At 39.8% G+C, this 13,738-nt stretch overlaps 1 protein-coding gene across 4 annotated transcripts in view; it reads left to right on the forward strand.

Annotated features, from left to right (window-relative positions):
- The window catches only part of Astn1 (astrotactin 1), a 329,685-nt gene that overhangs the window by 198,604 nt on the left and 117,343 nt on the right, over nucleotides 1-13,738 (forward strand). For all 4 annotated transcript variants that reach the window (XM_011238739.3, XM_011238740.2, NM_001205204.1 and 1 more), the window contains exon 9: nucleotides 12,247-12,321. In XM_011238739.3, coding sequence (XP_011237041.1) covers nucleotides 12,247-12,321 — 75 coding nt within the window. The remainder of the gene's footprint in view (nucleotides 1-12,246; nucleotides 12,322-13,738) is intronic.

Consider the following 13,738-nt stretch of genomic DNA (forward strand, 5'->3'; position numbering starts at 1 on the left):
GCTCATTCTCCAAAGTGTATCTAAACTGCCCCATCCCCGTGTGAGTCTTTTTTTCCATGACCTTTAACCTTGATATACTCTTGTCTTCCTCTGAGCCATATTTGCTTCCATTTCACTGGGAGTATCTCATATTTTCCAGGGATCCAGATGGTGTTCTCACCTCATTAGCCCTGCCAGTTTGCAGATCTCTGTTCTTCTGAACAAGGTGGTAGTAATTCTCAAACATTACAGAAAGGGCTCTGGCTTCCAAGATTTGGGACTAGAGCCCTGGCTCTATCACTTTAGCTGCCAGGTTTTTGGTGAATGTTATTTAGCTTTCGCAGTCTCACTTTTACCATATATCAAATGGGACTTATACATTAATTGTTCTCCATGGTTCTTAATGAGAGCTAGTATAATAAGTGTAAAGCACTTGTTCAATGATTATTAGCTTATATGCAATAAATCGTGGCTTTTCCTTGTTCAGTCATAGGAACTGACAAACTAAAGGCCATGGTCTATTGACTTATCAACTTCATCCCATCCAACAATGCTCCAGGACAAGGACCCAGCCTTTTATCTGTGTCCCAGAGCTCTCCACAGTGGTGGCTCATCAGAGGTGTATAATAGATGCTTGGGGAATGATTTAGTACATTAATGAAGTCCTTGATGGCAAAGAATGTCTATTATTCATTTCAATGTCCCTTGACAGTGTTTAACAAAGTGTTTTTTTTTAAACATGGCAACTGGTTAATTAATATTTCCAAGTAAATAAATAAATGAATAAATGGATGAGAGGTTCAATTAAAAGCCAAACTTGCTAAATATATGTTAAATTGAAATAAATTAGTAGATAGGGGAGGGCTTTTGGAAAACAGTGAAATATAAATTGTGTTCCTTGAGATATATTTTATTCCTCTCTGGATTATTTACTTTATTAATCACAGGAGTCCAGTGATCTGTGCCTCCCACTGTACATTCTGCTCCCTCACATTCTTCTCCCTTCTTCTGAGTGAGTCCTCTTCTCTAACTTCCCACAGGAATTCAATGTGCATCTGTGGCGGAGTTGGAAGCCCCAGGTCTGTGGCCTCCCTTGTACTAGGAGGTCACATTCTGCCACGGGTAGATGTTGAACCATTTTACTTGTATGGCGGTGAATTTATGCAGATCCATTGCCAAGTTCTTATCTTGTTCATTTGTGATTAAAGTTGGATGTCAGGGACACATGGCAGGCTGTATAGAGAAAGTGAGACTAACAAGCTTTCAAGAAAATTGAACTCGAGACCCTGGTTGCATTAACCCAGAGTGCACACCCATCGAGCCTCTAGATGTAGAATGCACAGAGAAAAGGAGGGAGCAAATTTTCATTCAGAAATTGACAATGCTACTTCAGTTATTGTCCTGAAATTCTATTTATTTAATCTTCTTACAGTCCCTAAAGAAATGGGTTTTGACCCTTACCATCTTTGCACAAAAAAGGGAGAGGCCTGGAAGTGTTAAGTATCTTACTTGTATCTGTTTTTTGTGGCTCAAAAACAGTGGCTGGTAAGGTACTCCAATCTAGGCCTTGGACTTGAATAGATATTGTCTGACTCCAGAGCCCCAGACAACACAGGAGCTATAGTGAGACCTTTTAGGGGTAGCTTGTCTGAATGACTGTAGGCCTCATGGGAGTTTCTCAGCTCTCAGCTGGCTATGCTCTGCATTAGTGCTTTTTTATCTGCAGCACAGCAATTCTCAGGCCCACCAGTTATCTGGTTTCCAAATGTCTCAAGAAATGTTGCAGCTGTACAATATAAGTTCCATGACTATGCATTGTTAGACATCTGTGCTTGTGCATGTGGAACACCAATTTTGTGTAATATTACATGAATATTACATTCTAATAAGAATGGCCCCTGTAGCATCGTTTGAATGTTTGGTCATTAGATAGTTGTGCTATTTGACAGGGATTAGGAGGTGTGACCTTCTTGGAGAAAGTGTTTCACTGGGGTTAGACTTTGGGTTTTCAAATGCTCACTCACGCCAAGCCCAGTGTCTCTCTCCTTCCTTCTGCTTCTGCAAGCAGGTTCAAGATCTGGTTGTAGAACTCGCCAATATTCCAGCACCATGTCTGCCTGCATGATACCATGCTTCCTGCCATGCTGATAATGGACCTCTGAAACTACAAGCAAGCCTCAGTTAAATGCTTTTCTTATTAAGAGTTGCCATGGTCTTGGTGTCTCTTCACAGCAATAGAACATGACTAAGACAGACTGTGTTGATGGGACTGTTGATCTACAGATATCAAAATGACAGACAGAGTTTACAAAAAATAAATCTACATCACATATGATAGCAATATGTGGGGATAGCATAGTTCATCAATAAAGAACTCAATATGCTGTGTTCCTCAATACCATTCATAATTCTATAAATGGGTCTCATTGACTTCTTAGGATGCATTACAATTTCTGCATTAATGGCAGTCATATTTTATAAAATACCAAATTTGTCTCTAATGGTTTGTTTGGCTGATAGGTCAGTAATTCTCTGAAGTTTTGCTTCATTATTATTGGCTTTATGTTCCAAAACTATTTATATTCAGCCCAACCCTAGATGCATGGAATGAATGAACCCAAAAAATTCTAGTCATTATAGTCACACAGCGGGTAAGACCGATGTACCCTAAGTTTGGGAATTGTTTTGCTAAGTGTCACTTCTGAGTTATGTAGAGATAAAGGATATTTAATGGCAGAAGATTTCAAAACAGAGAGAAATGAGTGAATTTAATACTATGTGTGCTATATGAACTTGGCCTAAAAATCACAGACCAAAAAAAGGGTAGGCTTCCCATATACTGTAGATAACTTTGTCTCCAATAAATGATCTCCACATAGAGAGCCAAGCCAGTGGTTATCCAGTGTTCCTGTATTTAGACCCAGGGCTGTATTTATACATTCCCCCTGCCCCATAGTTCTCATCCCATGGCAGTGAGAAGAACAGAAGAAGCCATGACAGGAAGCAGACCACATGACACCTTCATCTCTGCACCTTATCAGCTATACAACCTTAAGCAACTGCCTGAACCTTACCTAATTATGGTAAGGTTACTTATGCAGCATGGGAATATTGGCTACATAGCTGAGGTCTCTGTAGTTGGCTATGAGATTTACATGGATGTCTCAGTGTGGTACTTGCCTGGCACATGATAAGTGTTCAATAAATAGCAGCGACTATTATGAGCCTCTTCTGACTCATTCAAGATTTTTCTCTCTCATTTTGCCTTAAATAATCCTGAATCCTAAAATATTCAGTAGAACTTCAAATCAAGGCCAGCTTTTCCCATCTGAGGACACATGAACTCTGCACCTACTTTCTATGATGCTTCTTAACTCAAAGGACATGCAGAATTGCTCCCCCTAAGGCAGGTGCTAAGAATTAAAGTAGTCATGTCTTCTGTGTTGTTTGAGTCCAATTCCTATATTCTTCCACTTGCTTTGGAGAAAAACAGAAGCCAAGTGTAGATTTTGTTTGTGTATACATGTATATTTTGTTGTTGTTTATTGCTAGTTTTGGGGGATTAATCAAAGTTGTAGCCTAGAATCCTCAAATCTAAGGAGTAAAGTACATATTTTCCATTGTTGCTTTTTCAAAATCATGTTATATACCTCTGAAATGTCCTCAGATAAAACCCCATTTTAAGGGGTGGGAGGCAACTTAGTGGGCAAAGTGCTTGTTGTACCAGTTTGAGGATCTGAGCTCATATCCTCAGAACCCGCACAAAATTCTGAGGCATAGTCCAGGTATCTGTGATCTATCTAGTTCTTCTACGGGGAGAAGAAGTTAGAGACAGAGAACTCTCCAGAAGCTTCCAGGCCAACTATCCTTGTATATCCAGCAGTGAATGTGTGAGCAAGAGGTACCTTATCTCAAACAAGGTGGAAGGTGAAGAACAACTCCTGAGGTTATCCTCTCATGTCTACATTAGTGTTGTGACATATGTATGTCCGTTATCACACACACATACACACACACACACACACACACACACACACACACACACTGAGAGAGAGAGAGAGAGAGAGACATACAGAGACATATGAACGTACTATGTATACAATACAAAGATTAGAATTTTCATTTTAACAATTAGAACTGCCATTCATGTTAATTTATGAATGATAATAGCTAAAATTTATTTATCCTAGGGTTATAAGAAGCTAGGTACACATCTTCGAAAGAAATCATTTCACTGTGTGCAGTTGATGATATAGGTGCTATTTTAGAGGAGACAATTGAGCCATACACAGGCAGAGATATGGTAACTCTTTCCTCTATCTTTAAATAAAATAATTTATGTAAAACATATTCATGTTCACACATAAAATATAGAATGAAAACTACTGCAAAACGTTGAATTAAAATTAAACCTAAGATTCTTAATGATTTGAAATTTATTTATCCATACTTCATTCAACTATATCAGGGGTACATATGAAGTGAAAGGTCTGTGGTGTTCTCTTTTTTTTGGATTATAAGTTCCATGCAGGGCTTCTGCCTTATAGTCCATTGCCTGTAAGATGCCAAGGGTGAGCTGTTATACCTTGCAGACAAGAACATGAATTTTCCATGCCTCATTATCATCAAGAGGCTAAGCCATAGTCACAGAACTGGCAATGGGTGAGTGTGATGAAGGAAGCTTTAAATCTGATTGCCTTTTTTTTTTTCTCTCAGTTGTATAGAGGGAAGACATTAGCTGAAGCCAAAAGGGGCAGGTGTCAGAGGTTCAAGGAGAAAGAAGGTACTAAATAATGGTCTACAGGAAAGGAGGAAGAATGGACAAAAGAAATGTAACTTAATCAATGGGAAGTATTCAGTGCACACTGAAGGTAGTAGTCAGGGATTTATAATGAGATCAACAGTATGGTTGTTAGCTGCTGTTCCTTGTGTAACACAGAAATGGAGCCACATGATCATTGGATTTAACCAGTGTTGAAGTATTGCAGAAACTGAAGTGGAAACAGGACAAGGATGTGGAGACTGAGGGCAACATGAAAGGGAGTTGGTTAGTAACTAATGACAGAACTTAATCTTCACTTATGAAAAGGGAAGTGGAGGATGTATGGACTTTCTATCTCATGGCACTAGAATATTGTTGGGCATCAGAAATGAGGCAAGAAGGTAAATGATGAGGGTTGGATATTGAGATTCTTGAGCTCAAAACCAACAGTGAGTTTCCAGTATTGGCAACTGAGCATGTGATGATATAAATGAAAGGGAGAGACAAGATCATGAGAGAAGGGTCTTGAACGTTGTTCTGCTTAAGGTTTCTCTTGCTGTGGCGAAGCACCATGACCAAAAGCAACATGGGAAGGAAAGGGTTTACTTGTCTCAACCCTCCACACCATATTCCACCAGATGAAAAAGTCAAGACAGGAAATCAAACAGGCTGGAACATAGGAGCACAAGCTGATGCAGAGGCCATGGAAGGGTGCTGTTTACTTGTTTGATTTCCTGGCTTGCTCAGTCTGCTTTCTTGTAGAATCTGAGACTACCAGCCAAGGGGTGGCTTTACCCACAATAGGCTGGGTGGTCCTCCATCAATCACTAGGTAAGAAAATCTTCTACAGGCTGCCCTGCAGTCCAATCTTATGGAGGCATTTTTCTCAATTGAAGCTGCAACCTCTCTAGCTTTTATCAAGTTGACATAAAGCTATTCAGCACAAATATTGGAAGGACCGCTCTATTTGATACTGTGAAATAATTTTAAAATGATAGAAACCTTGACAGAGGCAACGGTACAGACTGTGAGGGATGGAGAGAAGAAGAAGGTGGTGTGGCTATGGAATGATTGTAGCAAGGTCCAAGAGTGAGTAGAAGGAACATAGAGGAAGTATGAATTTTCTAAAGTCACATAGTTCACAAGTGGTGAGGCCTGGCTCTAAACTGCTTGGTCTAGCTCCTGGACCCACTCCTAACTATTTTGCTAGTTACTTATAACTATGCTATTTACACACAAATACTACTGATTAATTCCTTATCTATGAATAGACATTGAACAATAGATACCATCTCAAGAGCATTTAATTGTACATCCCCTGAGGTTTATATGTTACAAGATAATAAGTTTATAAAATATACCATCATAATTATAATTTATTTTTATATATGACATTAAAAATGCATTCTATATTCACCAAATAGGAATGTAAACCCATAATAGATAGAAAATAGCATTAAGTTCATTCTGTATGCTATAAGCTGTGCTAAGGATGGTTTCCTTGGGAATCAAATATCAATTTGTCCCAAATAACTGGAGTCTATGCTTATACACTAAGTAATGTTTTGTCCAAAAATCTACCAAAATATTCTAATAACCAATAACGTCAACAACCATTACATTTGTCTACTTTGCTGACTTGTGACTACTAGCCCCAGATGGGCTCTGAAATTGCCCATTGGTTGTCATCTACACATTTCATAGATGGTTATACTAGATTGTGAAAATTCAGTGACTTACTGAGGTCAGGCAGTTTAATGACTGTCTCACCCAAGATTAAAGCCAGGCCTGTCCAACCGTCAATCATGTGTGATTTAGTGAGGTTGACTCCGCATGCGCTGTGTGATGCAGTGATACCACGAACATAACAATTATCATCACCTTTATAGATACTAAGGAGGGCATGCTAGCTGATTACTTGAAATATTTATTATTTGTCTGTGTTCTGTGAGGAAAAGAGCCAGGGATGACTTGGGTTTCAGAAAGTTGCTTTTAAGCGAACTTAAAAAGTATACACTATGCTCCACAGTTAATACTATGCTAATGCTATCTACGACATACAATGACAACAGCGAGATATATACTATTTGCTAGTTCAAACAATATTACTAACTAATGGTATACATTAAGAGTAATATAAATTGTGGCAGGCAGGATCCTAGGTAGAAAAGTATCTGCAAAGACCCTGAGGGTATGATGTGTCACATAGAAACTTTGGGCACAGTTAACCATTATTATCCTTTCTACTTTGGATAAAGGCACACATTTATCCACCATTCCCTTGTGATGCCCTCCAGCATAAAGTCCATCATCTGACATTCTGGCCAAAGGCTTTGTTCTCTGTTTCTAGTGACCTATTTAGTAGGAAATCAGAGTTAGCACTTGAACACATAAAGGAGCCTCAGGTGGGACACAAGTAGTCCCTTTCTGCAGAGAAAGAGTCTGGTGGGAGGGAATTCTCAGCCCAACACAAAGCAGGCTGATCACACAGGATTTCTTTTTACTCAATTAGATCCAAGTTACACAGTGAAGTAAATGTCAAAGCAATCAGAAATAAGACCAAACATCCGGTCATGGCCAGAGCTGACCCACTTGTTGCTCGGCACATCCTTAGGACTTGGGGTAAAATCCTTAGGACTTGGGAAAGAGGGAGAGCTGTGAACAGAAACTTGAGATGCCTGGAGAAGATTAAATAGGCTGTGGACACTGCCTAATACATAAACAGAAGAAGGAAAGCAGTAGGAGCAAATCAGAAAGCAATTCTGATTTCTAGCGTTTTCGGCTTGGGGAGTGGCATGTCTACCCTTCTACCTGCTGTGCCATCATTACAGTAGGCGCTGCAGTAGTGCATGTTCTTCTGCTTCTGTCTGAAGCAATGGCTCTAAGGTAATTGCTCAGTTGACCCGGGTAAACCTACCCAAAGTCCATCTGAGGCTGTCCGTATGGGAGAGCAATGTTCTGGGCCTTGACTTATCAGAAAGAAAATTTGTACTAAGTTTAAAAACAAAAGCAGCTATTTTCTGACTTCAGATTCTGCCCATTTCCTTGAGCTAGGACAATGAAGGAGTATTGCATGCAGCACAGAGAATAGTAGAGGCCACAGATCTAAGAGGAAACAAGAGACTGAGAGATCCTTCTATGGCAGGTTCCTGTATCACATGTGGCCTGACACTGCCAGTAGGTTCCAGGATGGTTCAGTGCCCTCTCCACACAGCTAACCTTGGCAGAGTCCACTCCACTCAGCACTGATGGGCAGCCTTGCTGGAAGCACCAGAATAGTAGAAGCTGTAGTGACATTTTCTTGTTGGGTTAATAATGCCTACCATCTCCCAGTATTATCCTTGAAGAAATGAAGTGAATTGTAACCTGCTTAGATGCCTCTGTCCTAGCCCATATTCTAATCGAGAGACCTGGGATATGTCAAGCAATTATTCCACATTTATAGTTTTGCCAATGAGGGAGAGGACATTTCTGTCTGAGGTCTGGGCCTATGGAGACTTGAGCTGTGGTTACTACAGACATCGACCAAGTACTTTACCAATGTGGAGAAGGCAAAGAAAGTACGGGACATTTCTAACATCCTGAAGAACTGGCGTCTAACTTCAAGAGGTAGCACTGCTCTGAGCCAGGATTGGCTTCCTTGTTTGGGGGCCAGGGCATTTTTCTTTCTTGCCTTAAAGCAAGGAGTTCTAATAACAGAAACCTTTCCTTTTGTGGTTGGTCCCAGATCTTCAGCTTCAAATTATTTTTACTACTTTTATATTTACTTCCTCATTACTTCCTGATCTTCCTGAATCAAGGTTTGGCCTCTCCAGTGCTGTAAGCCAAGCTCCCCACTTCCATTTCAGGCTTTGCCAAGCACACAGTCTTCTCTTCTCTGGATGGTGGATCTACAGCCAGTATAGGTGGAGCCTGCTTCCTATAACTCCACCCCTCATGTTAACATTCTCTTCTATTTATTTAAGTGGACATGAGTTTCTTCAGAAAGACTGTTAATCCCCTGGAGAGCAAGAATCTTCTTATTCCAAGCCCTGTTGCCTAGTACCACAGGCAACACACAATAGGCCTCCAGAAATACTTAGTAAATATATCGACTTAGAATCCCCATCTTTGGCAGATCATCTCTGATTAATAGGGAGCAAAATAAATGTTTCTTTTTGTTCCTTTGCTGGTGTGATCTGCAACTTCCTGAATTCTTCAACAATTCTATGATGTTCTCTTCCATGTCTCTTGGTGATTAGTGTCAATACTTAACAGTTAGAATCCCTGAGTGGGGCCTTTGGCTTTCCCCTACTCAAATGTATCTACAATCTGACTTACATATATAGCCTGTGCTGGCATTGCATTGTATCTTGGGGCAAGACATACCTTCCTCTACAGCAGTGGTTCCCAGTCTTCCTAATGCTGCAGCCTTTAATACAGTTCCTCATGTTGAGGTGATCTCCAACCATAACATTATTTTGTTGCCACTTTATAACTGTAATTTTGCTATTGCTATGCATCATAATGTAAATATCTCATATACAGAGCATCTGATATGGGACCCCCAAGGAAGGGGAGTGGTCACAACCTACATGTTGAGAACCACAGCTCTAGAAATGGGGAAATAGAACTACCTTACCAGGTAGACACAGCCACTGCCTTTACCCTCATTTCGCAGATGAGGACATAGGGATGTGGAATGGTTAAGGAACTTGTCCAAGGTCACTATAGGTATTGTTGGTGTCCTGGAATTTAAATCAAGCAGACTCACTCCAGAACCTATGTACCAAGCTCTCTTCCCTCCTATGTCTAAATGTGAGCATGCAGGGGTGGGGGTGGAGGTGGAGGAGTCTATATTGTCGATCTGAGCCCTCCCTAAATGAGTTGCTTTTGCTTTTGATTGAGAAAAAGCTGGGACTTCTTTCTACTTTCGCTGAGCAACATGTATATATCTGCTTAAGTATTTCCAAGTTGATTGACTGAGTCTTAAATACATGGGTGTATATGTGTATGTGTGAGTGTGTGTGTACAAATTATAGGGAATTACTGAAGAATTTACTCCGATTCCACACTGTACTAGTTTTGAATCTAGAAAAGACTTGGAGGGAAAATGTGTGTTATTTAAAATGACTAAACAATAGTAAGTGAATATGATAGTATCCTCAAGAAGGGGAAATGGAACAGCAAGTCTCTTTTCTTTATTTTTAATTGTTCTAGTATTTGGAATTGCCTGGGCCGTCTGTTATTGAATTGGTTCATATTTTGTAGTGCTAAGGAGACATCACTTACTGTCCAGCCAAACAGGAGCAGATTGAAACACCGTTCTATACCCATGTCTGATGAAGACAGCAAACATGGCTAGCATCTGTTTAGGGGAAACTGTTTCTTTGATTTGGGGGCTATTTATTTTGCAGTTCTGGGTACTTTTGAAGCCTCGGAGAGTTCTAAATTGAATCCTAGGAAGAAAGTATTCATAAATAGTAAGCATAAAAATGAGTACATTTGTCCTATATCTTCCCTTATATAGTTCTAATGGCCCCCACTTCCTCTTGCTGCAAACCATGGGCTTTCCTGTGGCTGTAATAGTTTAACTGGTTAGGTTAAGTTGGTGATTCTTAGCATGATTTAGCCCAACAACACATCTTATAACAACCATTTAAAAGTTTCTTTAATTTTCCTTTAATTTTGTAAATAATACAAGCTGTGCATACAAAATCTCTACAAGTAAATAGAATATTTTAGTAGTAATTAAGTGAGAAATAATAGGAAGGTAATTTATTGTGGTATAATAACTGTTTTTAACATAAAAATACCCTATTACAGTACAAAAAAGTACACTGCAGACATTTGAACATAGTACAATTTACCGAATGTGAAGCATGATAAATATGTGAATATAGTAAGAGCAATGGAGATTAATGGGGATGTGCTATTTTGTATCTGGTGTAATGGAACATTATAGTACTCCTAACATTTCATAGGCAGCAGCAAGAGAATCAAGATGTTGAAGCTACCTTCAACTATAAAGTGAGTTTGAGGCCATCCTGGGCTGCATTAGCCCCAGTCTCAAAAATAACAAAATAAAATAAATTTAAATCAGTATATGTTGTATTTATGAATCAGTGACTATACAATGTACAAGTTCCCAATCGACACAATAACTACACACCCGAGATGGATCTTGTATTAAAGCTGCATAAGCTGCTTTGTGTTTATATGTAATTGGAGTTAGCTATTGCACTCAGATTTATAAATAGTGTTTTAAACATTTAAGCAAGTGACCATATGACATTTAAGAGCTTATAGAACGGGGGGGTGGGGCATTTTATGCTATGCAAATCAGTCTTGGGCACTGCAGTATCCCAGTCATCCTACCTTTTAAATGTCAGTTCTGCTGTTCAACTATAAGTGTGTTATTCAAGAACACTTCTTTACATTTCTCTCAATTCTATCTCCTAGGTGATGAGCCTTCCACTGGCAACCATAGAGTTAATGCTTAATACTAGACTTAGCCCCAAATAATGATAATAACATATTCTCTGACTTTTTGTAGGCCCCAGGAAACAAAGAACAACCAAAATAAATTCTCAGTAATTGGACTCTTTATGAGACTGTTCCATAATTATGTTCCATAATTGAAAGACTAAGTCCAACCAGTGTACACAATAGCCCAAGTTCTAGGCTTACTAAAACTTGTTTGAATGAATGACTCATTTGGGGCTCCCATGTCTGAGCCAGTAAAAGGATACACATTGTTTAAAGAGTTATTTTTCCACTTTCTGGAATGCTTGCCAATGCCCAGATGTTGCTACCATAATAACTCGAAAAGAACTAATTGCTTCTGTTTATATGAGTGGCATTAAAATGTTTGGATACATCTGGAATATCTCAAACACTAAGAAACCTCACGTCCTTTAAAGTAGGGACAAGAAACACAGAAGACTCTGGCCTATGCTATGGCCCTTGACCTAAAATTTTTGCTTAATCTTCATGAGGGTCTGCAAAGTTGCTGTTGTTAACCCATTTAAAAAACAAACAAACAAACAAACAAACAAAAAAAAGGAAATAGAATGAACAAGGGAACTACCTCCCTTACTCAAATGGCTGGCTCTATAGTAGAGCAGATTTTGAATCCAGAAATGCCTAGTTTCAAAGAATTGGACTTGTTAGAGATATTATGCCCTTCCCCAACTTCTTTAAGTAGGGCAAGCATAGATTTCTGTGAATGTACAACAGAAAGAGTGTAAGATATGGCTGAGTCCCATTTTGCTCTATATAGTAGCAATGCCCTGTCTATTAATTTCTGCTTTCTTGGTAGTTCAGTAGTTTTTATACTAACCTTGTTTTTGGCTCCTTTCCTGGCTTCATGGTTGTACATATGCTCTCCTTAGTGAGCTTCTTGAGGTCTGGGAATATGTGCTCTTGTGCTCTTCATTTTGGGGTCTTTAGGGTCTACCATGATAGCTGACTTGAAGACAGTGTTTGCTGAGTGGACTTTAATTGAATGATGTTTCTCCTTTTAGGCCTTGGCCTTACACGATATTTCAGCGAGGCTTTGACCTGGTTTTGGGAGAGCAACCCTCTGATAAGATATTCAGGTAAGTTCATGGCCAGCGATGTGCTGGTGTTTGTCCAGGAACTCCACCTCGCACTGAACCTTCAGAGTGGTGAACACAGGAAACACTCAGACATGCTCTGCCTACTTAAAACAGATGTACTTGACTCAAATCGTACCCCAGCAGCAGCACCGGGTACTGCGAAATCAGACGGATTCTGTTTGAGTCCGGTTCCATTCCTTGCCAGCTCAGGGATCCTCAGTAAAGGGCTTAAACTCTCAGATCCTCCAGTTTCCCCATTTGTTAAATGGGCTATATTACATGCCTGGCTGGATTATTGTGAAGGATATGTGAGATAATACAGGGAAAGTCCCAGCACAAAATCTGGCACAGAACAGGCAATTAATGTCAGTTCCTGCCTCTCCACTTTACATCTAATTTGCACCTTCTTCATAGAGTCTTAAGTTGTTCAAAATTAATCTCTCCCGCCCCTGCCTCCCTCTATTCTAAACTCTACCTCATTATTATTTTCTTTTATCTATTACCCTCCTGATCAAATTTGATGATTCTAGTCCCTCCCAATTTCTACCTGCATATCTGGTAATAAATAGCACATATTAGAAAGACTCACAAGCGAAGGGGGAATTTGGGTACCAGCCATGAACTATTGAATTTTCATAAAATTTAATTCACACCAGGCCTTTTCTGGAACATAAGCTTATTTCCAATTTAGATCTTATTGTTCATTCTGGTAGTCAGTTTGTCCTTCACTTAACACACATTTACCACGTACCTACTTAGAGTCAGAGATTGCGTTGTTTGGCCTAGCAGCACAGACGTTTGTCTTCTTCTATGAGCAAGCCCACATTTGGAGGAATTGAACAGACCTTCACGGGGGAGATTGTCCCCAAGAATGACCTCAGTCCCTGCATGCCATTGCTACAGGGATGGAGAGCCACGGAGGCCAGGTGGAAAACTTGTTTCTTTGTTACCGCAGTAACACAGCTGCCTGAGGATCCTTTAACGCTACCTTTTCTGACCCCTTTGCTGTCAGTCACATGGACTCGTGTGTTGATTTTGCCCCTGTATCTGCATCGTTGAGCCCATTACCACATACATGCAGCTTGTGCCATTTGCCTTCATGAGTTAGGACGGACACAATCACAGTTCACATTTACATAACCACTTCCATACATGGCCTTTCCTTACCCTCCAGTCTCCAGACCAGAGCAGGTTAGGTCAAGTTCATGACACTGGCTACAGTCTGCTTTTGAATGTGGGTGCTCTATGAGAAATCAACAATATTCCTTGGTCTTAAATTTTCTGACAATGATTTTTTTGTTTGGATGACTTGCCCTTCATTTTCTTATTGCTCAACTTCCAGGACCATTGTAGGTAACACAAATGAGGTAAGGGGAAATCAGGAGAAATTTTATTGATTAGCATAGATAAGTTCTCC

The sequence above is a fragment of the Mus musculus genome, chromosome 1 (genome assembly GCF_000001635.26).
Source record: "Mus musculus strain C57BL/6J chromosome 1, GRCm38.p6 C57BL/6J".
Taxonomy (NCBI): Eukaryota; Metazoa; Chordata; class Mammalia; order Rodentia; family Muridae; genus Mus; species Mus musculus.